The sequence below is a fragment of the Falco punctatus genome, assembly GCF_963210335.1.
Source record: "Falco punctatus genome assembly, contig: scaffold_40, whole genome shotgun sequence".
In the NCBI taxonomy this organism is placed as follows: Eukaryota; Metazoa; Chordata; class Aves; order Falconiformes; family Falconidae; genus Falco; species Falco punctatus.
Genome location: NW_027660300.1, coordinates 41,970 through 65,867, shown reverse-complemented (window position 1 = coordinate 65,867; position 23,898 = coordinate 41,970). Strand labels below are relative to the sequence as shown.

The 23,898-nt window shown below is 50.8% G+C and overlaps 1 protein-coding gene across 1 annotated transcript; it reads right to left on the bottom strand.

Annotated features, from left to right (window-relative positions):
- Window positions 1-18,749: 18,749 nt before the first annotated feature.
- Window positions 18,750-20,309, bottom strand: LOC308057223 (olfactory receptor 14A16-like). Its single transcript, XM_080411343.1, has one exon. The coding sequence runs from the start codon at window positions 20,239-20,241 to the stop codon at window positions 19,213-19,215; it is 1,029 nt and encodes a 342-aa protein (XP_080267469.1). The 5' UTR covers window positions 20,242-20,309; the 3' UTR covers window positions 18,750-19,212.
- Window positions 20,310-23,898: the final 3,589 nt, after the last annotated feature.

Below are 23,898 nucleotides of genomic sequence, written 5' to 3'. Positions count from 1 at the left end.
GAAATTCCCAACCCCAGCCAGACCCAATTAACTGTTCCCAGCAATTTCTGTACGTCATGCAAGTTTTTTATGTCTGTCTGTATCTGTAAAGGCTGGGGAACTATAGTCTGAGTCCTTATATGCCATCCTAAGTACTTCCATGGGGGTATTTTTTGAATTTTTTCTGGCACAATACAGAGGCCTACTGAATTAACAGCAGCTGCGACAAGGGCTACAGCTTCCTTCATGACCTCGTGATGTTGTGCGGCCACTGGGATGTCGTCCATATGATGGTACACCACTGGCAGATTGTGGCACTGTTCTTCATTCCTTGTGGCAGCACAGCCCACTGGCATCTTAGCAATGGGGTTTGCACGTTGATGCTAGGGACTGAAAAGGCAAATTTAGGATCATCATCTGGGTGGAGTAGGATATTAAAAAAACAGTCTTTGAGATCAATAACGGTCAAATGCCAATGTCGAGGAATCATAGTGGGGGACGGGAGTCCTGGTTGGAGGGCTCCCATGTCTTCCGTAGCATCATTAATTTTTTCTGAGTTCGTGGAGCAAGTGCCACTTGCCAGTTTGTTTCTTTATAACAAAAAGAGGTGAGCTCCACGGGCAGTGGAAGGCAAAATATGCCCTTTTGTTAGCTGTTCCATAACTAGTTTCTGGAGGGCGCAAAGCTTTTCCAGTGGTAGGGGCCATTGATCTACCCAAATAGGGGTATCGACTTTCCATGTCAATTTTAGGGTATCGCGCATTTCAATAGCCCCGCCTAAAAACGGGTCCCGAGAAATCTGTGGACAATAAGTGAACCGAGGGATCGAGTAACATTACTGTGTGGGAGGTTGCCAGGTCCAATCCGGTGCTACCGGTTGCTGCTGGACGAAGACTCGAGGTGCTGTTGCTTCTCTCCGTTGGGGTTGGAATGTCGGCTGCGGCACTTGTATCTGCACGCGTCGCTGCCCCACGCTCTGCGATCGGTTTCCCTCTTTTGGTTGACCTTGGAAATCATTCTTAGAATGACATTGATTAGCATGATGATGCCCTTTTCGGCCTACAGGGCAGTACCCAGGGGTCTGGTGTTTAGCTCCTTTATTCATAGCCAGGCAATCCTTTCTTAAGTGACCTGGTTTGCCACAGCCGTAACAAACTACTGACAGACCACATACAGCTGCAAAGGCAGCATCCATAACCTCAAATTTGTGATCCACAGTGCTGATTCTATTGCATGCTTCTATTATTTCAGTCAATGTGGGGTTTGGATGAGGGAGAGATTGCGACAGTTTTTTGCAATTTGCATTAGCATTTTCCACAGCCAATTTCAATAACAATATTTCCCGCGCTTCCGTGTTATCCACCTGACGCGCTAAAGCATTTTTTAGTCTGTCAATAAATTCCATATAGGACTCACGGGGTCCGTGAGTAACACTTATAAAAGCTTTCTGCGGCTTTTGTGAGTCAGGGATTTTAAGAAGAGCCTTTTTTGCTTCCTCACGGACTGCTTCGAGAGCCTCCTGATGGATGTCCGGAGCTTGGGCTGCCGGGTCAGAGTGCCGACCTGTACCAGTAAGGTGTTGTATGGTCAGCACGGCCATAGCGGCATTGCCGTGACCCACATAGGTGAGGAGGAGTGCCTGAAGCCCCCCCCTCCAATGTGAGTCCCATAGCACGTATTGAGTCGGAGCTAATAACAGCTGCACTAGAGACTTACGATCATGAGGAGTCAAAACGTATGTATCAAATACAGAAGAGAACAGACTTGCAGAATAAGGAGAGGAAAGCCCGTGCTCGGTAACGGTGTGACGCAGTACTTAATTACCGGAAAAGACAAGGCCTCCAGCTGTGGCCCCCGACCCTGAAAAAGCACAGGGGCCACTGTTGTTTTAGCAATGCCCAGGTCTCCTTCTTTCAAGGCTTGGCGTCTTATGCTAGCCCACACATTGTGTGGGTCGGGGGGATATAAATCTGGCTCTTTTTCAGGGTCCACCGGCCCCGGATCAAAGGGGTCTTCCTGTGGGGGGTAACCTGTGGCAAAAACCTTCAAGGGGTTGGGGGGTTTCAGGTTCTGCAGCGGTAACGGAGTTACTGTAGGAGAGTTTCCTTCCCCTCCCGGCTTTTTCTCTGTGATTTTTTTCCTGTGCTTTCAAAATCTCAAAAATGCTTTTCCACCATGGGAGCATGCACTGCGCTTTGGCATCCCCCGATGTAGCCGCATCCCATCGTTTTACCCCCACATCATCCCAAAACTCTCGCGTAAAAAATATTAGATGCAGTCCCAGTGGGTAATTTTACCTGTACCCATCTAAGGATTGCCTTGAGATCATGCCCAGGAATATTCTTTTCATGCTTATTAAGGAGAGCTTTCATAAGCTCAGATAATCTCTTTTGGGGGAAGACGCCTCATTCCCCATGTTTCCCACAACTCACCTCTAAATTCCAGAGGGACATTTTTTTTCAGTTCCTGCTTCCTTTCAGCAGCTCATTCAACGTTGACTCGTGACCTGTTGCTCAGCCTGGCGGCTCATAAACCCATCACGTCGGGGTCACCAAATTGCCGCGATGAGAGATGGGACGCTGCTTGATGCAAGCATATGTCGATTTATTGTATACAATCACAAGTTCATGTACGTTATCAGAGGCCGCGCGCTTTAAACAGATTGGTTCTTTAAACTACACATTACATACTAGGCAATCCCTCATTGGTTAACTACAAAGAGCGCTTTAAGTAAGTTTCAACAGTCATCAATTATAAAATCAATTATAAAATCTCAGTTCAGAAGTATAATTCCAGAAATACTTGAAAAATAAAGTTAGCTTGAAGCTTTAATTTAGATGCTCTTTCTGTTCCAGTGATATAAAAAGTTTAAAAAATTCAAAGGCAATTTTAAAGTTCTGAACATGGACTAATGCAAGCTCAAAACCCAAAAAGAAACCAAACTGATGTTTGACTAGGAATATTTGCAAATATTTTAGTGGAAAATCCCTGACCATTAACAATTTTCTGTCCAAATAACAACTGCCCTTATGCAACCAGCCAGTCCATATATTTTCTGAAGAATACCTCATTGATATCAAAGAATTAACAAAGGGAAAAAATTAGTTCTAAGCTATATACATTCATAAGTGGATTTTTCAATACTTACATACAGATTTACACACTAAGCCATAATGGCTTGTAGGTGATACACACAAGAAGAGTACGTTGCTTATCTGTCTGAGTGTGTATGCTAAATTTGACAACTATGCCACAAGCCAAGCCTACATGGGTGCTGTGTGTTGTGCACGTTCCTTAACAAACAGTAGAATAGACAAATTCCCAAGATCTAGTCTCCAACCTAATTATATTATTTTGTAGCCAATTAAGGAAAATAACACAAATGTGCATATCTACATGTGCACACACCTTTTAGTTCAGAACCAATCTGTGATAAAAGGCCTTAGCCTTATGGCATCATCGAATCTTAACGAGGACAGTAATTAAAAATGCAGTCTTACTCTAAGTGTGATTTATGCTGACATTCCCTCAAATGCTACAAGTGAGTATTTCTCACTCAACTGCCTCAAGTTAAAATAGTAGTATTTGTTAATATGTATTAAAAAATCATTAATTCTCTACAATAGCAGTTGACTTCCATAACACTATGGAAGCAAAAGAGGCTTAAGATGGGTTTTCTGAATACTAACAATTTATTTTAGACTGTCTAAACTCAGGTCTTGAAAGATTTCACTCTGCCAGACATAGAAACACTGTTGCACTCCAGTTGTGATATCCCTTTTCCCAAGTTGTCACATGCACATCTCGCTCAAGCAACCTTATTGTTCAAGTTTCTCTCTGCTACGTAAAAGCAGATTGCACTTGTAGATATAAAAGACAGCACCCTTACTTAGATTATTACCTTATTACCTCCTAACTCTTAGTATACCTTGTATCTCTGATTTCATCACTTCAAAAATTCACCAGAAGCAGATAAAACCACAGCATCAGACTAAACTACACCTTAACTGCTGATTCAAATAAAGGCATTCTCTTCAGATATGCCTAATGCTTACAAATAATTTTGGCTGGTTTTGATCAAAAAACTATTATTACAATAATGATCAAAAATAATAATCCCGTTGGCAAAATGCCTTTAAGCCAGCCTCCTAGTCCCAACCAATTTCCACATTCAGAATACAGCATAAATACAGAATACAGAATAAATTATCTCCATCAAGGCCAAAAGGCTTCTTTTTAAACACAGAGATGTTTGCTAGTTCAAAGCAGAAACCCATTTCTTGTAGGTGACATCTGAAGAACTTTTTTTTTTTTTTTTTTTTTTTGTGGGTTTGTAATCAAGTCCGTATTTTTCCTTGAGAAGCTTAAGCTGTTCCACTTGTTTCAGGAGTGTTTCCAACTCTGAGTTGTCGAATAGGTCCGTATTTCCCAAATATATCATACATTTCCTCTGCTGTGATTTTATACGGCAGGTTCCGAATATAAAGGATCCGATTGACCTCTGGGGGCAGCCAGATGTTAGCTCACTTGGCCGCTTGCATCGGATAGGAGGGGGGGGGGGGTGTGTGCCGGCTTGGAGAGAAACCATGGCCGGGAAGGGGCCTGCCGGGCCTCGCGCCGCCGCTCGCCGCTGCTGCGGGGGTCCCGGATGCTATCCCATACGCTAATAACCCAAGTAATTCCTTTTTACAATCTATGTCCCGAACGCTCCGCTTTTCTAAAAAGCGTATGAGCGAATCATACGTCGCTTGTCTCTCCATACCTTCGTCAGCGCTGTTGCAGCCTTTGCGAGACTTCGGCGACGCGTGGCCGGCGGAACCCTCTGTAGGTGCTCCCGGGCGCGGGGACCTTGCCCTTCCGCCTCCTGCGCTGCTTTCAGGACCGGTACCCGAAACTCCGTCAAACCGTGGCTCACAGGTTCAGCCCTCTCTAGGGTCCCTGTTCTCTAGGGTCCCATTTGTCACGACAGAGGGAAGACACAGTCACTCAATATGAGTGATCAGCAGACTTCGTTTATTGTCCCCGACAATCACCTTTTATATCTTGTTATAATTAGCTCATACATATTACAAAAGTTAAGCTCATTATTGGTTAGTTGCCTAAATACCAAGCCCGCCCCTAGTTTCTCTTCTGTAGTTTTCTGTTCCCACCTGCAACATTCTTTTCCCACCAAAATCTTCCTGTTATTGTGTAACAAGAACAGCCAAAGACAGTGTATTTTGCTTTACTTCATTTAAGCTGAGAGCGATGTGCATTTTTGTCCAGCCAGCTGGACTATGTCTATGAGACCTTTTTTCAGCTAGCCAGTTATCCACAGGGCTGAGCTGGGCTCTGTGAGCGCTGGCAGGGAAGAGCCCTGGGGCCAGAGAAAGAGCTGCTGGCAGGGACAGCTGCAGGCAGCAGAGCCCTGGGCAGGGAGGGGGGAGATGCTGAGGGGAACCCTGATGCAGGGCAGATAGGGGCACCTCCTGGCCATGGTCTGCCGTGCAGGTGCCTTCCCTGAGCAACACACCTCTGCTCTCCTCTCCCACCCAGCACAGCCTTTAGACCGTTGGTTACATGTGTTTCAACACCCCCTGGTCCAGCAGAGCAGCAGAAGGGATGAAGTGCATCTCTCCTACGGCCACGCTGCCATTTCTCGCTGAGCAGAGCCTGAGGGTGACTGTCCTGCACTGCTGCTGTGTGGGAGGTTGTGTGCCGGGCTGGGGAAGGGGAAGGAGTTCCCGAGTGTCCCTTTGTCTCTCTCCTGGCCTTGCTCAGATGCTATTGGCATTGCAGACAGGCTCTCTGGCAATAGGGATTTCAGCTGCCGAATCAGGGGCAGACCTTGTGGGTCCTCCTGTGCAGACATGTCCTCAGCATGGAGGTGTCCCAGCTTTCCCCTAACTGATGATGCTGTGGGCAATGCAATCTGTGAGGCTGGGGGAGGAGCTGACGCTCTGTCTCGAGCTTTCCATGATCAGGACCCTTGACTATCTGTTTTCGGTGTCCACCCAAGGTCTGTGCTGCTTCCAGGGCACACAGTGAGCCCTGGGTGTCCTTGGATAGCAGTGTGGTGCTGAGCCACAGGGCTGACAGGCCCTTCTGCACGGGGAGCAGTTTGTGCTAAGCCAGGGCAAGGCCAGGACTGGCCCCTGCCCCCAGGGTTCCCATGAAGCCCCTGCTGCAGAGCAGGGCTCACTGCTGGGCAGCCAGCGGGCACAGCCCCTGCTCCTCACAGCACACTCGGCCAGCACTCAGCACAGCTCCAGCCACGGCGCGGAAGGGAGCTTACCTAGGAACGGCAGAGGGGGGGACATGGGGCACTGGCGGCGCATCTAGGAGAAACAGCTTTCACTTGGCTCACAGAAGTCTTGCCTGACTTGTCACTATATTTGCTTCATGAAGAGGACCCTATGGTTGGAGGCAGCAGATGTCCAACAGCAGCTCCATCACCCAGTTCCTCCTCCTGGTATTGGCAGACACGTGTGTTGCTAGGTAGGGCCTGGCGGCCGGAAGATGTCGTGCTGTACGGACACACAGGGCCCCCCTCCAGGTAGCCAACAGCTTGTAGCTTATGATGTAAGCAGACGGAAGTGACACTGTAAACCTAGGCTATATAGTGCCACGTCGTTCAGCAATAAATGCCATTTGCCATCCACCACATTGGTGTCTGTGAGCTGATAGACCGTAAGGCCAGGGATTGGCTGCAGTGCCGTTCCTGAACCAGGTCACTGCGCGCCTGCGAAGGCAACAAGTGGTGCCGAAACCCGGGAACATTCACCTGGAATTGGGTAAACGGCGGCTGGAGCGGCAAGACCAGCCCAGCGGGGAGGATGCTCCCGGACCAACCAAGAGGATGGAAGCTCTTGTGAAGGTTGTATTACAGCTGCATAAGCAGTGGGGTATTGCTTGTAAGCCCAAAGATTTTACTCTTGCAGTTGCGCGACTTTTAGAGCTCGGGGTCATTGACCAGCCGGTGGATATACTCCACCCAGATGTGTGGGACAAGTGCTCCCATGCTTTATGTGACGAAACGATGTCTACTGGTAATGGGAAAAATCTGAAAGCGTGGGGGAAAGTCGCCCAGGCTCTCCAAAAAGCTAGAAACGAGCAGGAGACCTGGAAAGCTGCAAGGGGTTGTCTTTTAACCACCCCGTGGGTGGCAAATGGGGCGACTATGCAAACCTCACGCCCCCCGGTTGAGGAGGGTTCCGCCGACCCTCAAAGCCGACAGAACAGTGACGCACCCACTCAGCATCCAAAAGACTCTTCCGTCTCCAACTCGCCCACAGGACCCTCGGTGAACTTCTTTTGGGGCAAGCTGGCTGCAGAGGCCAGGGGTGCTGAGGCGAAAGCCGAGGCCGAAACTACACGGACTGAACCACCGCCCTGTGCGCCCCAAGATGGCGCCGAGCAGCAAGGGGAAGGGCGGGGCCAGACCGCCCCCAGCGGGAGCAGGGAGGGAGCGCTAGAGTTAACAGGCGCACACAGAGGGGAGGGGGAGGAGAATGGGAAGGAAAAGAGTGATTGGCACGACCAAAAAAGGGAAAAGAGCACCAGCGAGGGGCAGAAAGCCAATCAGAATGACCCCCCCCAAAACTGCCCTTATAAGGCAGGCGCCTCCCCAAGCGGAAGGCAGGGCGGGCAGAAAGGGAAAGAACCGCCCGATTACGCAAGGCAAGGGAGGGGCCGAAGCCCGACCACATACCACCAGCACCCGGAAGTGAGCAGTCAGTCGGGCTCTGACTCCGGCTCAGACTCTGCATGGCAGACTTGGCTGGCAAATACAAAGACCAAAATATCACCACTCACAGGGAAAGAAAGAAATAAGGGGACAGAAATTCCTCTCACAGATTGGAGAAAAATACAAATTGCATGTGCCGATTGGGCCCCATCGGACGCACTAGCATTCCCGGTCCGAGTGACGGACGGGGGACAGAGGGTCCATTCCCCCTTAAGCCCTAAGGATATACGAGCGATTGTTAAAGCAATCGCGGACAAAGGACTCAATTCTGCCATGGTCTCCACCCTCATAGATGGGGTTTTTTGGGGGGATGATTTGCTCCTGTTCGATATAAAACAGACTTGTAGGTTGATTTTTGATGGGGCAGGGGTGACTGTGTTTAAACAAGAATAGGAGAACTGTGCGAGGTGATTAGTCCGAGTAACCGGGGTGGATCATCCGCTACACGGCTCCAGCCTACAGCGGTTGATGGGTACAGACCCAACAATGATTACCCCCCAAGCACAAGCCCAGGGCCTGCGGGCCCATGAAGTTATGGCAACTACTTGTGCAGCTAGAGAAGCCATTCGCACGACCTCTAGAGTTATTGTCAAGCCATCGCCACGGTCCACAATAAAACAAAAAGAAAGTGAAATTTTTGCACAGGTTGCAGATCGCCTCCAAGCAGCAGTCAATTCCTCGGCCCTGCCCTCGGAGGCGAAAGGCCCAGTCATCGCAGACTGTTTGCGGCAACAGTCTAATCTAAAAACCAAAGAAATCCTGCAATCACTGCCACCGAGGTCAAGTCTCGTGGACATGATTAAACATGTTGTAAGCGAGGAGCACCTGGCCCCAATCCAAGTGGCTGTTTGTGCACTGGCTAGCGTGATGACATGCTTCAAATGTGGCCAACCAGGCCATGTGATGACCAATTGCCCCCAATCGGGAGACTCGCCGATGGCGCTCCTCCCACAAAACCGATCTAAAGGACCGTGTTGGGCCTGTGGAAAGAGAGGGCACTTTGCGCAGGAATGCAGGCTTAAAAAGCAGGGAAAGGGGAAAGGCAGGGGGCCCCCGGGCCGCACACAGCCCTCTCCCACTTGGGATTTCAGGCGGCCCTATTACACCAACCCCAGACAGGGGGGGTCACTCCTGAACCCGTTGCCCCTGAGGGAAGCAACCAACTTTATGGCCCAGCCGACGACCCCACAAACCTGGCCTCCATCCCGGGGACAGCAGGGACCACCCCTTGGGGGCGAGACCCCTGGGTGGCCCTGGCAGTAAAGTGTGACAACCCGCCAGTGGTATGGGGGATCTGTTCCCTCCATAATACCTCGAATGACACCACCATTAGCATCTCCTTTTTAATTGACACCGGAGCAGATGTTACAGTTATCCCTGAAACGAACTGGCCCCCACGTTGGAAATCGGAAGACGCCCCCATGGTGGGAGGAGTCGGGGGACTAACCTGAGCTCGGAAGAGTGCTCAACTGGTAGCAATCACGCTTCACACAGAAAAAGGACCGGAGAAGACCATTACCCTCTTCCCATATGTCATGTCAGGAATCCCACCCCTGTTGGGGAGGGACGCCCTAGCCTTATTAAAAGCCAGGGTGACTAATTTACAGTAAGGGCCACTGCCATACACCCACTCCCACCCATCAGACTGACATGGAAATCATCCCACCCAGTCTGGGTCGAGCAGTGGCCCTTGTCAAACCCTCGAATGGATGCCCTTCTTGAGGTAGCTGACCTGTGAACTACGAGGTCATATAGAGCCTTCCACTAGCCCATGGAACACCCCAGTTTTTGTAATACCCAAACGAACTGGCGAGGGATTTCGTCTCCTCCATGACCTGCGTGAAGTAAACAAAAAAATCCAGCCAATGGGTCCTGTTCAAACATTGTTGCCCATGAACTCTATGATACCGGAAGGACAACCTTGCACTGTCCTTGATATTAAAGACTGCTTTTTCTCGATACCTCTGCATGAGGAGGACAAGGAGCGGTTTGCTTTTTCCGTTGTATTCCGAACAGTCAAAGCCCCAACTTGCGCTTCCAGTGGAAAGTGCTGCCCCAAGGAATGATCAACTCACCCACTATCTGCCAAATCACAGCTGATCGGGCACTGGCACTGGTTTGGTGCAGTGACGCGGCTTTGACTATCATTCAATATATGGATGATATTTTGATTGCTGCACTGTCACGAATTCAGGTAGACCAGCTAGTGACAACGGTCTCAGAAATCCTAAAGACAAACGGGTTTGAAATCGTGAGTGCAAAAATTAAAAGAGGACCCTGTGTAAGTTTTTTTGGGAATGGGGATCACACGTTCTTATATAACAACCCCCCCCAAATGAAAATCCGTCGGACCATTAAGACACTCCATGATATGCAACAGTTAGTGGGGTCTTTACAATGGCTCCACAATGTTGTCCTGATCCCTCCCAAAATCATGGCCCTCCTGTACGATCTTTTTAAAGGGAAACACCCATGGGAACAAAAAACTCTGACGACAGAAGCAATAAGCTCTCTCGACTTTATCGAACAACGGGTGTCATCAAACACGCTCGCCGGGTGGAACCCGACTATACCACTTGATCTGTATGTGCACTTCACGGAAGGGGGGGGAGTAGGAGCGCTGGCCCAAGGCCCTCCTGAAAAAGCTCAGCCAATACAATGGATAGTCCTGGGAAAAACGTCACGTGCCTTCTCTCCAGGAGTCGAGTGCCTCGGTAACCTCATCACGAAAGGCAGAAAAATCGCCCTAAGACATCTGGGAACCAAACCTGCCAGAATATACCTGCCCTTCTGCAAACAGCTCCCAACACAATCAGTGGCAATGTCAGAATATCTAGCTATAGCCCTCGCCGGATTTGGGGGGGAAGTCCGGTATGCCACAAAGCCCCCCTGGACTCAAATGCTAGCTATTGTCGACGTCGACCTCCCACAGAAGATCATGGACCGGCCCCAACAGGGACCAACGGTCTTCACAGACGCATCCTCAGCGACCTCAACCACAGCAGCAGTATGGCAATCGGGAGGAGAATGGCACTGTGTCAAAATGACCGATCGTGCGATCTCCGTCCAACAGCTGGAAGCAACAGCTGTAGTGCTGGCGTGCGGACTGTTCCCGACATACATCTCAACATAGTAACTGATTCAATGTTTGTGGCCAAGCTTTGCTTAGCCATGTCGGGGCCTGGCGTGTCAACAACTGCAATAGCTCTGATGCTAGAAGAAGTGCATTTTTCCCGAAAGGGCACTATATCAGTCATCCACATCAACAGCCATATCCCAATCAAAGGGTTCTTCCAAATAAGCAACAACAAAGCAGATGCCGCTGCAAAAGGCTTGTGGACACTAAGAGATGCCCGCCAATGACATGAGTCCCTCCACATTGGAGCAAAAGCGCTAGCAAAGAGATGTGGGATCTCGGCCACTGACGCGAAACATATAGTAGCTACATGCCCCCACTGTCAAAAAGCACCATTGTGGTCTAGTGGAGTCAACCCCAGAGGTCTTAAAGCCTCTGAGGTGTGGCAGACGGATTTTATGCTCTGTCAATTACTAAAACCTCGAGCATGGCTAGCAGCAACTGTAGACACATATAGCGGGGTGATTGTAGCTACACAACACCTTAAGACCGACGCTAAAGCAACCATCCAACATTGGTTGACAACCATGGCGTGGGTTGGTGTCCCTAATCAGATCAAAACAGACAATGGTCCGAATTTTGTGTCTAAAGCAGTCCAGGCATTCGCTCTGAAATGGGGTATTACTCTAATACACGGCATCCCATGTAACAGCACAGGAGAAGCCATAGTCGAACGGGCAAATCAAACTCTGAAATCTAAATTAGAGGTATTAGCAAAACCAGAAGGTTTTACCAACGTCATTCCCTCAGGGGACCAGGCACGCTTACTACGGACTGCCCTAGTAGCACTAAACCAGTTCCCCAGGGGAGACGAGGTGAATAGCCCTGCCCAGAAGCATTGGGCCACTCTAGCGCTAGAAGAAGGCCTGTCGGTCATGATCAGAAATGAGCTAGGAGGGTGGGAACAAGGGTGGAAATTAGTTCTGACAGGGCGAGGGTATGCTGCGGTCAGAAAAGACAACAGAATTAAGTGGTGTCCACTTAAGTCTATCAAAGCAGACCTTCAGAATAAAACTAATGAAAACTGTGAGTTTTTGTTTGCAGGACCAGATCATCGGACACCCCCGTGTCCCGTAAATCCCACCAACGAGAGAAAATGACAAGTCGACAACTGTCCTGACTAAACTTGGGAATCCTGCACCACCCAGATTCGGATAACGACCAAATAGCCTCCAAAAAGGGGGAATGCGATGTCTTTGTATGAACTTGATTCTAGGACTTGTCATCGCAGGAAAGACAGAATCAGATTATAATCACCATCAGCCATTCAAGTGGGTCCTACGGGACCCCATAAGCAGTCGAGTGATAAAGGAGAATATAACAGCGGGTACCCCGACTTTTATGTTTACAGTCAATGATTTATTTCCCGGACTGGGAAAATATAGATCTAAACTGCCATGGGGGACGTATTGGTGCCCCAGTTCAAACTCAGGAAAAAGCTCTTGTAACTATCCAGGATATTATTTTTGTGGATATTGGGGATGTGAGACCATTGTAACGAGTGATAGATGGAAACCAGAAAGAGAGGACGAATTTCTGCGCGTAATGTGGGGGCCAGATAGGTGTGACCCTTCAAAAATTTGGGCCTAGTGGCTATTATCTTCAATCGTCGATCAAAAAAAGTACCTGTACACATTTAAATGTGAGAATTCAAAACCCAGCTGACATGGGCTGGGCAGTGGGGAGAATGTGGTCAGTATTTATACACTCCGACAATACAGACCCATGGGTAGTGATACAAATTATCAGGATTGTGCTACAAGCACCCCAAGCAATTGGCCCTAACCCGGTTCTTAACCCACAGACACCTATATATAAGACTGAAAACAATATTAAAGATGCGACCCCCGACAACACCAAAGCTCCGAATACCTTAGAATTTGACCTGCCTCCTCTATGGAGGCTGATGAATGTAACGTATCAGATACTGAACTCTACTAATCCCGCCATGACAACAAACTGTTGGCTTTGTTATGACATAAGGCCCCCTCTTTATGAGGCAGTAGGTATACCCTATGAACTGGAACTCGTTAGTGGGCCCAACCCCATACATTGTGTGTGGAGCTCCGAGGACAACCCAGGAGTCACGATGCAACATGTATCAGGGCGGGGTAGATGTGTCGGCGAAATACCCCTTGAAAAAAGGCCTCTGTGTTTGAACGAGTCCACATCAGAAGAGCTATCGAAAGCTGATTGGCTAGTTCCTGTCAAAAACACCAAATGGATATGTTCAAAATCCAAATTACCCCATGTGTATCTCTTAAACTGCTCAAAGGAAACCATGAATTTTGTATACAGGTAAGGATTATTCTGAGAATCGTATACCATCCTGAGGAATACGTATATACTCATCAAACCCTTCCAGCTTCGCATCATATCCAAAAGCGAGAACCCATCACCGCTCTGACTATAGCTACCTTGCTAGCCACAGGGGCCGCAGGGGCAGGAACAGGTATAGCCTCGTTAGTCGAACAGAACCAGAAGTTCCAGCCCTTCAGAATTGCAGTAGATGAGGATCTGGCTCGCATTGAACAATCGATCAGCGCTTTGGAAAAGTCACTGAGGTCGTTGTCTGAAGTAGTTTTACAAAATCATAGAGGATTGGATCTCATGTTTTTACAACAAGGCGGGTTATGTGCGGCATCAGACGAAAAATGTTGTGTGTACGCAGATCACACTGGGGTTGTCAGAGATACAATGGCCAAACTTAGAGAAAGGCTAGAAAAAAGAAAGAGAGACAGGGAAACCCAACAAGGGTGGCTTGAATCGTGGTTTGCCCATTCACCGTGGTTAAGCACCCTGATATCTACCTTGGCAGGGCCGATTGCAGTGATCATCATGGCACTGATCTTTGGACCCTGTATACTGAACAAGCTCGTGTCATTTGTCAAGAGCCACCTAGAGAAAGTCGACATTATGCTGGTAGAATGCCATCAACTGCTTTAACTTTTAAGTCCCATTTGGTATTACCCTTAGCTACCTCTAGCTTACCCTAATTCATACCTTGGTATTATCAATTACCCCTTACCTTCCACCTGACCACTGTGCCTTATGTTTTTTAGTCAAGTTGATACAATATTCTTTTAATATTTTTACAAACCATAGAATATAAATTAAATTAACATTTTGATTGTTATATTTTATCTGATCCAATTATCCATAGGGAGGGGGGAAATGTAGGTAGTTAGGGCTTGGCAGTCGGAAGATGTCACGCTGTACGGATATATAGAGCCCCTCTCTGGATAGTTAATAGCGTTTAGCTTATGACGTAAGCAGACAGAAGGGACGTTGTAAACCCAAGCTCTATAATGCCGCGCCACTTATCAATAAACACCATTTTGCCATCCACCACATTGGTGTCTGCGTGCTGATGGACCGAGCGGCCTGGGGTTGGCCGCCGGGCCGTTCCTGAACCAGGTCACCGCGTGCCTGCGAAGGCAACAGGGGAATTGAGAGGATGTTAAAAGCCTTGAAAGAGCAAGTTCTAAATGTACCATGACTGGGAAAACAAAAAGCAGAGTGAAGAAGCCTGAGTTGTACCTGAAGAATAACCCTCACATACCCTAAAGACCTTTCCCAGGGCTGACAAAGCCCAGGGGATTACTGGCAAATAGACTTTTTCCAAGTTACTGCAGAAAAATAGGTATCGATATCTTTTAGTAATGGCAGATGCTTTTTCAGGCTGGCTGGAAGCTTTCCCTTGCCGCACCAATAAGAAGTATCATAAGTGTAAGTTCAGAGATAATACTGAGATTCAGGGTACCCATAGGACTTTCTTTGGGTAGGGGTCCACACTTGGTAGTAGAAGCCCTTCACCTTTCAGCTAAACTAGGAGGGGTAAGATGGGATCTCCACACTCCATGGAGACCTCAATCAAGCGGGAAAGTAGAAAGAATGAAGCAAAGCCTGAAAAGACAGATGAGTAAAATTTGCCAAGAACCTCAGAGAGAGCAGTCAGATGCTTTTCCCTCAGCATTGCTACAGATACAGGATCCAGCGTAAACGGAAGGAGAGACTTTGGAAAGGATACATGGTAAACCTTGCCAGGTGACAGAAATGGGAGTGAATCCCAAAATAATAGAAGGGAAACATGGCTTAAAAGAGTATGTTCAGTCTCTAGGAAAGGTCCTGTCCTCTCTCCAGAGGTACGTCACTGTGAGCGCAGATCTGTCCCTGGACGTGCCTGTACATTGTGTGTATTGGAGATTGTGTGTATCTTAGAACGTGGATGGATGAACCGTTGAACAGAAGTGAAAGGACCTTTCCAGATTTTGCTCAGCACCTACGCTGCTGTCAGGCCTGAAGGAGTCACTCCATGGACGTGCCATAGCAGGGGTTAACCAGCCACATCACCAGAATGGACTGTCAAGCAACAAAAAACCTTTATGCTTGAAACTACCTCCAGAATCATGAAGTTCTAGGTTCAGGATCTTGCATTATTGCCAGACAGCATATAAGTGGATGACTGAAATGCGACCCCGGATAAGACTGGGCTGTCTACAGGGAAGCTGGAGTCTGCTACTTGCCTCTCCTTTGTAGATTTAAGTTGAAACCTGTTTTACAGATGTATAGAATTTGGCCTGTGATGTGGTATGCTAAATCCTCAGCTTGGGTGGGACCGGGAGGAGTCATGGACATGGAATACTCATTTGAAAATTGTTGAAGAATCGATAAATGCTGTTAGGAAGAGTGATTGTTGGGTAGGTACCCCTTTCCCTGAATGTCCTCATGCAGGAATGCCTATAGCTGGTATCCCCGTCCCATTTGGGACTAGTGGGCATAACTTGTGGCTAAGACCAAAATACACTCATTGGAACGAGAATGACCTCCAGACCTGGGCAATACTGAATCCACACTCAGTGTGAAGTGTGTTACTAAAATGAAGCCAAGACACACCAAAATGGAACTCTGCTCTTTGTGGGGCCCTACCTACATTGTGATTGCTCAACGCAATTCATGAAGCTGTCAGAACTAACTAGCAGTAGGTACTGGAACGTTCCACTGGGCACTGGGTGGTGCTGGATATGTGCCAGTGTAGCACAAAAAGTGTTACCACCAAGATGGTCGGGTAGATGTACCACCAAGATGGTGGGATTTTTCCTGATATGACTGACTGAGACACTGGACAACAGTTGATGGTGAACAACTTACCTGCGGAGATACAGGCGGAATCAACCACCCTTTACAGAGAGACCCACTGGGTTTCACTCTTCTGCTGGGTGGTTTATTCCTTGGCGAGGGGCTGCTGAACTGGGGAAGGCAGTGATAAAGAGATCCACAGGAGTGGAAGTGATGGCCAAGGACACTGCAGGTGCCATAAACTGCACTCTGTACGGCAGAGACAATGGCCGTACGCAAGGGGACAACCCTTGGGTTCTCTTGGTGACTTCCAGCCTTGCCGGTGCCCTTTGCCTTCCATCTCACGCTGTCCTACGCTGTCCCACGGCTGCTGCTTTTCCACGGCAGGCTGCAGGCACCCATCTGGCTTCCCCACCTTGCTCTCACCCTGCCCTTGCCACACATGCACCGATGTCTGCCCACCCTCACACGCTGTTCCTGCAAACACACACACATGCACTGATCTGACACTCCTTCTGGACGACGTCTCCCACCACAGCACAAGCCCTTGAGTGACATTTCCTCCTCCTGACCTCCAGTCTCCACTTTCCCAGCTGCACTGGGTGGCAGTGCTTCTCCCTCCTGCTCTTCCCTACCTCCAAGGAAAGCTCCACCACCTGGGAAACCACCCTTCAGGCGGGCATCCCGACCCGTCACCCTCCTGGTGGCCTTTCCCCTGACCATGCCACGGCCTCACCGCGCTCTTCCAAGGCTGCGAGCCTTTCAGCTTGTCGCATAGACACGAGCAAGCGGTGTGCCTGCTGCTGTGCTGCCATGTTCTCAGGCAGCAGCGACGTGACAAGCAAGAAAGAAGCCCCTCGGTGGAGTGAGCCCAGGTCCTTAGGCAGAGGGGATCTCACAGCCCATGTGCCACCCAGGGGCCTTCTGCTGGCCTGCCCGAGACACGGGCAGATGGAGCTTAACAGCACGTGTCCCAGCCATGAGTCAGGGGCTGCCCTACGCGCTGTTTCAGGCAGAGGTGACCTCACCGCCCCTTTCCCAGGCACATTGCTGCTGTTGGGCTGTCCCCTCCGCAGGCAGAACTGGCCTCACTGCCCCCGTCACAGCCATTGGCTTCCTGCTGGAATGTGAGTCCCTGAGACACAACTGACCACGAGATACCGTCCTCAGCCGTCACCCTCCCCGTGGCCCAGCACCCCAGCAGATAAAGGGAAGCTTCTCTCAGCCAATTTATCTCATGGATTTCCTACCTATTATTTTGGGTGGAAGAACATTCCTCAGGGGAACTGCTCTGTTTCTACTGGACCCTGTTTTGTCTCTGCTTCTGCACCTCTGTTTTCCCTTCTTCCCCCTGCTATCCCATCCCAACTGAGCTCTCCAGGGAAGTGAGTCAATGAGTCCTAGAATATCTCAGGTTGGGAGAGGCCCCTGTAAATCCCCTTGTCCAGCTGTCCTGATCAAGGCAGGGTGAACTGGATGGCATCTCTCAAGGGCTCTGCCCACTTTGGCATCATCCACAGAAGGGTCTGAAAAGCCACTTTGTCAGCTTGTACTGGGAGACAATCAAGACATTCAACACAGTTGGCCCAACTGCTTGCACTGGAAGATGCCACTAGTCAGTGGCCACCAGGAGGACTTGACCACTGCTGACATTTGGTCTTGAGCCCCTGTGGCGTATGATGCACCGACTCTGGGAGCGGATTGAAGGCATGAAGACATACAAAGACACCTCGAAGACACTTTATTAAAATCAAGCAAGCCTTTTATACCTTTGCAGGGGGCTGACGTGTCAGCCTGTAACTGTGCTCAGCAATTTTCCACTCTTGGCTCTTTTTTTATTACAGACACAGCAGCTCAGCAACTCCCTGTATCTACAAGGCCACAAGCTCTGCAGACCACTCCCTATCTTCAAGGTTCTCCTCTTGCTCCCATGGCTTCCTTCCAACAGGCATAACTGTGTCTCTCTCCCAAGGTCGGGTTTCGCTCCCTGACGCCGTTGAGCTAGCTCGAGACATAGCCACAAGCTGCCAGCCAACTTCCCACCCACAGTGTCCTCCATTTCTTCACTCCAGAAGTCACCCATCTGCCTATACAGAAAGTGCAGGAGAAAAAGTCAAACCCCTTGCAAAGGTCCAGGTACAAACCATCCCCTTCTTGCCTCAATACGTAGGGGTGCAGCAATCCCTTTGATGTCCCACAATTACCTGGAAATGGCTGCAGGAGTATTTCCACCGTCATTTCCCCAGACACTACGGTGAGGATGACCAGCCTGTATTTCTCCCAATTGTCCTTCTTGCTTTTCCTGAACAAAGGCTGGATGTCTGCCTTTTGCCAGGACCCCAGAACCTCCCTGATTGCTCGGACACATTTGAGGGCACTGTCCAGAAAGGGTGCCGTGATCAGACAGAGGCACTTGCAATGAGCCTGCCCAAGGCGGGTGAGATGAATCTCCCTGGGACAGTGGCCTTTGTTCCTGCAGTCACACACAGGAACGGTGGTGCCCTGGGAGGTGTCCCCACCTCAGCTGGCCTCATGCACTGCTGGCGTGGTTGAACCCCAGCCTCACGCACACAGGGGGGCTCAGAGGCACGAGCCCGTCCCTGGCACGTGCGGAGGCAGAGCACTGCAGCGGGCACAGTGACTGCCTGGCCTCCTGCTGCCCCTGCCAGAGGCTGGCAGCACCTCAGCCCGGGGGTGTCGCGCCCTGCTCGGCACCTCGCGGAGATGGCCCTCGTCATGAGCAATGGGCACGGGGACCTCGGTTCAAGGAAGCACGTTGCAGTGCTGCATTCAGGTGGTCTCCCCAAACCCATAACATTTGATGGAGGCCAGCACCGTCACAGAGTGCCCGTTGCCTGCCCCTGCCTGCGCTCACAGGACTGCCACGCAGCACGGCGGTGACCAAGCTGCCATAGCACTCAGGCCTTACACCAAGGCAGGGGGTCAGAAGGGGAGTGTGGAAGTGGAAGGAGGACAGCACTGGAGAGCCAAGTGCTGGTGTTCCCTGGTATTGCTGCCATGCCAGGAACCTTTTCCCCTCCATCTGTGGATACAGGAACTGTCCCTGCAGCTCCAGAAAGGCCTTGGAAGAAAGAATCCCAGGAAAAACATAGTGGTTTAACGGCCCTTTGGCTTTGTTAGATGAAGAGAGAGCAGGGCACCTTCAGAAAAGAAAATCACAGAAGGAATTAGAATGGGGACGACACCTTTATCAGAAATGAAATACCATGAGCAACTACAACACATTCAGAAGACACTCTGGGTCTGTGATGAATTACATTATAAGTGGTATTCAAAATTTTATTCCTTCAGAAGAACATCCAGCTATCAGTTTGCACATTGCACCCTTGAGCTCCTGGTTCCTCATGCTGTAGATGAGGGGGTTCAGTGCTGGAGGCACCACTGAGTACAGGACTGACACCACCAGGTCCAGGGATGGGGAGGAGATGGAGGGGGGCTTCAGGTAGGCAAACATGGCAGTGCTGACAAAGAGGGAGACCACGGCCAGGTGAGGGAGGCACGTGGAAAAGGCTTTGTGCCGCCCCTGCTCAGAGGGGATCCTCCGCACAGCCCTGAAGATCTGCACATAGGACAGCACAATGAAAACAAAACACCCAAAGAATAAAAAGGCACTACCCACAATTAGCCCCACTTCCCTGAGGTAGGTGTGTGAGCAGGAGAGCTTGAGGATCTGTGGGATTTCACAGAAGACCTGTCCCAGGGCATTGCCTTGGCAGAGCGGCAGTGACAGTGTATTGGCCGTGTGCAGCGCAGCATTGAGAAACCCACTGGCCCAGGCAGCTGCTGCCATGTGGACACAAGCTCTGCTGCCCAGCAGGGTCCCGTAGCGCAGGGGCTGGCAGATGGCCACAAAGCGGTCATAGGCCATGACGGTGAGGAGAAAATACTCTGCTGAAAGGAAAAAGACAATCAGGAAGAGCAGTGCAGCACATCCTGAGTAGGAGATGTCCCTGGTGTCCCAGAGGGAGTTGGCCATGGCTTTGGGGACAATAGTGGAGATGGAGCCCAGGTCAAGGAGGGAGAGGTTGAGGAGGAAGAAATACATGGGGGTGTGCAGGTGGTGGTCGCACACTACGGTGGTGATGATGAGGCCGTTGGCCACGAGGGCAGCCAGGTAGATGCCCAGGGAGAGCCAGAAGTGCAAGAGCTGCAGCTCCCGCGTGTCTGCCAATGCCAGGAGGAGGAACTGGGTGATGGAGCTGCTGTTGGACATCTGCTGCCTCTGGGCATATGGTCCTGTCACAGAAGAAAAAGACAGTGATAATTTAGGGGAGACTTCTGCAAGCAAAATCAAAGCCATTTCCCACAGACCATCCCCCCGTCACACAGAGACATCCCTCTCTTTTCTCGGAGACCTTCCTGCAGCTGTGTGGCTGCAGCCCTGCTTGGTGCTGGCCGTGTGGGCAATGAAGAGCAGGGCATCTGCCCACGGGCTCTTGACCACAGCCCCACTCTGCAGCAGTGGGTGGGGGCAGGGACCAGTCCTGGTGTTTAACTTGGTCCTGTGAAACCAGTGCCAACGCAGAAGGGCTGCTCAGCGTCTGCAGCGCCAGTGCTAAGGAACGGGAAGGGTGAAGGCATTTTAAGAGAGTTTTAGTTTTTTTCACAGCTCCCCCCATCTCTCCTGTTGAGTATTCTCGGATGTCAGAAAAGCAGAGCATTTTTGCTGCCCTCCGGTGGAACAGAGTGAGGTCTGTGAGGCAAGAGGATTGCCTGTGGGTGAGTGCCCAGTGAGGGGAGGTGGTCTGTCCTGCTGGTTCCCGGTTTCTGTGGGCTTGCACCTTCCTGAGATGAATGGTGGCCACACTCCCATGTTACCCTGAAATACCACAAGGCACTGCTGAGAACAGACTGACCCACCACAGACCAGTAAAGGTTGTAGACTTTCATCAGAACTCAGCATCCCACCCACAGCAAAGGATACACAGCTCATTTCACCCACCCCAACAGCGTTTTCTCCATCACAGAAACTCTACGCCTCTACGTGGGGCTTTCAGATCACTATTGGGTGTGAGGGGACAGCTTTCCATTTTGGAGCGCAACGCACTGCTTGGAAGGGAACTTCAAGGAGGTACCCAAGTGCCCTAACAAGAGCATCAGGTTCAGGGAGAACCAGCCCATTGCCCATCCCCACATAGGGCATTGCCCACAGCCCCACAGGTGAGAGGAAAGCTGGGACACTTGTTCCCATGGACACACCTGCAGGAGAGGACCCACAAGGTCAGAGTGTGACTCTGCAGCTGAAACACCCATCCCCAGAGAGCCTGACAGCAAGAGCTAGAGAATAAAACTAACCCCAAAAGGCAGAGAAAGCAGTAAAATTGCACTGACGGTCTAGGTAAGAGTGTCCAGGGCGAGCGTGCCAGGCACTGAGGGCAGCGCTGCCCTTGCCCAGCTCTGCTCGCCACCTCCCACACACCAACATTGCTGGGCAGCTGCTCTCAGCCCCTGTGCTCTGCAGAGGGACCGGGGCACGTGGCTGCAGAGCTGCACCGCGGCTCTGCTGGAGCTCCGGCTGCAGAGGGGGTGGCTCACACCTCGGGACCCCCAGCCCTGAGGGCAGAGGCTTTGCTGGGGGGAGAGCAGCCAGGGGGTGCCTCAGAGAAAGGGGTCTGCACTGCACATGGTCAGAGAGAGCTTTCTGATTCTGCTTTCAACAACAATTGTGTCTGAAGTTTCCTACCAGTCCTTGCAATATCCTGGATGTCAGGAGATTTTCCTTGTGGGAGGTATCTCCCTGTGCCAGGTCTTTCCCTGTCAGCGCTCACAGACCACATCTCTGCCTCTGTGCACTGGCCCCGCACAAACGTGCCTCTCTGCAGGGCACTGGCTTGGCGCAGGGTCCTGTCTGCAGGGGGAAAAGGACAGCTCAGAACGACCCTGATGGCTCCAGCAAAGGTGCTGCTGCTGCTGTTCATAGGCGGAGGAGTGGCTGAGGGCACTTCAGGAGGCTCCTGGCAGACCTCCTCATCACTCAGAGTTACAGCTGGCAGTCTCAGGGACATCTTCAAACTCGAGATCTCCATTAACATTTCTGCCTTCCCTCTCCTGCCCCCAACAACAGAAAACTGAAAACACAGATTGAGGAGAGCCCTGGAGTTATCATAGCAATCCCTGCGCTGACCTTCGATACGAGAAGTCTCATCCAGACATATTCTGAGGGTAACCTATCCTTGTAAGCAGCGCTCAGCCATGCAGCACACTCTCAACAGCAGAGAGATCCTTCCCTCTCGGGACTCAGTCCATACGCCCCCAGAGCTGTGGGGAGCCCCCTGGCAGGCTGAGAGCTGCCCCTGGCAGGCGGCAGAGCCCCTGCCCCAGCACACAGCCCCCTGGGCTGCAGGGACCCTGCTGGCAAGGACAGCCCTGGGCACCCCTGCCTGCACAGCCACCTTCACAGCCCTGCAGCCGGCCCTGGCACAAGGCAGCCCACATGCCCTGGCCCTCCCACGCTGCAGCAGGGAAGCCCTGCTCTGCAGCACACTGGCCTCCTCCACAGCAAAAGGCTCCCACACGGTCCCACAGGCTGGGGGGGCCCCAGCTGCTGCAGACCCGGCTAGCAACTGCAGAGGCATTGCCCTGCAGCCACACACTTACCGGCTCAAGGGCTCTGCAGATTTCTCCAGCAGGGAGCTCTCAGCAGCCTCCCACCAAGGGCTGCTTTTGAGCTCTCCCTGCCTCCCTCCTCTGCCCCTCTGGGCTCCCTCCAGCTGTCCCTGGGGCTGCAGGGGAACCTGATGGGCAGCAGGATGAGGCAAGCCCTCATGGGCCTTGCCTCACCTGGGGGGACACACTTATTTCCAGCACTGGCAATTCCCTTACTAGAAAAAGTTTTCTGCATGAGCATCAACTTTTGTTAACCCTTCAGTAGCCAGCACAGAAGGAAGACTGCAGCAAAGGATCCAAGTACTCCTAACGGAGCGTGTGTGTACGTGTGTGTCTGGTGGTTCTGCAGGCAGGGCAGGGAGGATGTCCTCAGTGCTTCAGTAAGCCCTGCAGAGCCCATTGCAGCACTTCATTGCACAGTCCGAGGGCTCAAGACTCAGCTCTCCTTTGCCCAGGCCACGTCTCTGCTCTGAAGCAAAGCCTTTGCACCCACGGGCTCGGGGACACTTGGTACCAGGTTGCCTTGTGGCCAGGCAGAGCTGGGCTGGTGCCACAGCTGGGGGGCTTCAGCCCAGATGTGCAGCAGTGCTTTCACACTAAGACGAGGGGGTTCCTCAGACTCTTGGTTTTTAATGAGCCGGCCAGTTTCCGAAGACAGACGAGACCCTTGTGTCTGACCAACCTGCCCACGACCTGCGCTTTGACAGCCCACTGTATCCGAGGGTGACTCTACCAACCTATCCAGGAACCCCGCTGACAGCATCATTGAGTCAGAGCCCTTAAAACCCCTGCTCACATCTCCAGAGACTTATAGAAAATGAACTTCAGCTGAAGATTTTTATTATGCAAGTTTGTGACAGTGTAAGGTTCAAGGGATGCCAGTAATGGTAGACTGACTGCAAAACACGCTTAAAGCAACACCCTGAGCAACAGCTACCGTGAGTTCGTGCTAGCATAAAGTTCTTACCCTATAGGCGTCCCTAGGGGGAATGACAGGTTCAGCCCATCCACTGATCCCAGAAGTTCCCATGGAGTCTCCACTCACTTATCCCCTCATTGTCCACTTTGACACTTCATAGCACCTCGCTTATTCATTTACCTACACGGGATAGGTTACAAGTTTCTCACTCGTGATGTACATTAGTGCTCACCCTCAGGCAGCACCACAGAAGGCTTTCACTGACTGCACATGCTCCCCAAGCGGGGTTTTGCCCTCGTTTGAGGGCTGTTTGACTTGGAGGTTGCAATCTGTCACTACCACAGTTACCTTTGTCTTACTATTGACTGGGGTGGGTTTGGTTTGTGTTTTTGGTTTTTAGGTGTGTTAGGTGGTTCTACAGGCAGGGGCGGG

Coding starts and splice junctions, on each gene's coding strand:
- LOC308057223 (XM_080411343.1), bottom strand. CDS start 20,241: ATGGCTTTGATTTTGCTTGCAGAAGTCTCCCCTAAATTATCACTGTCT.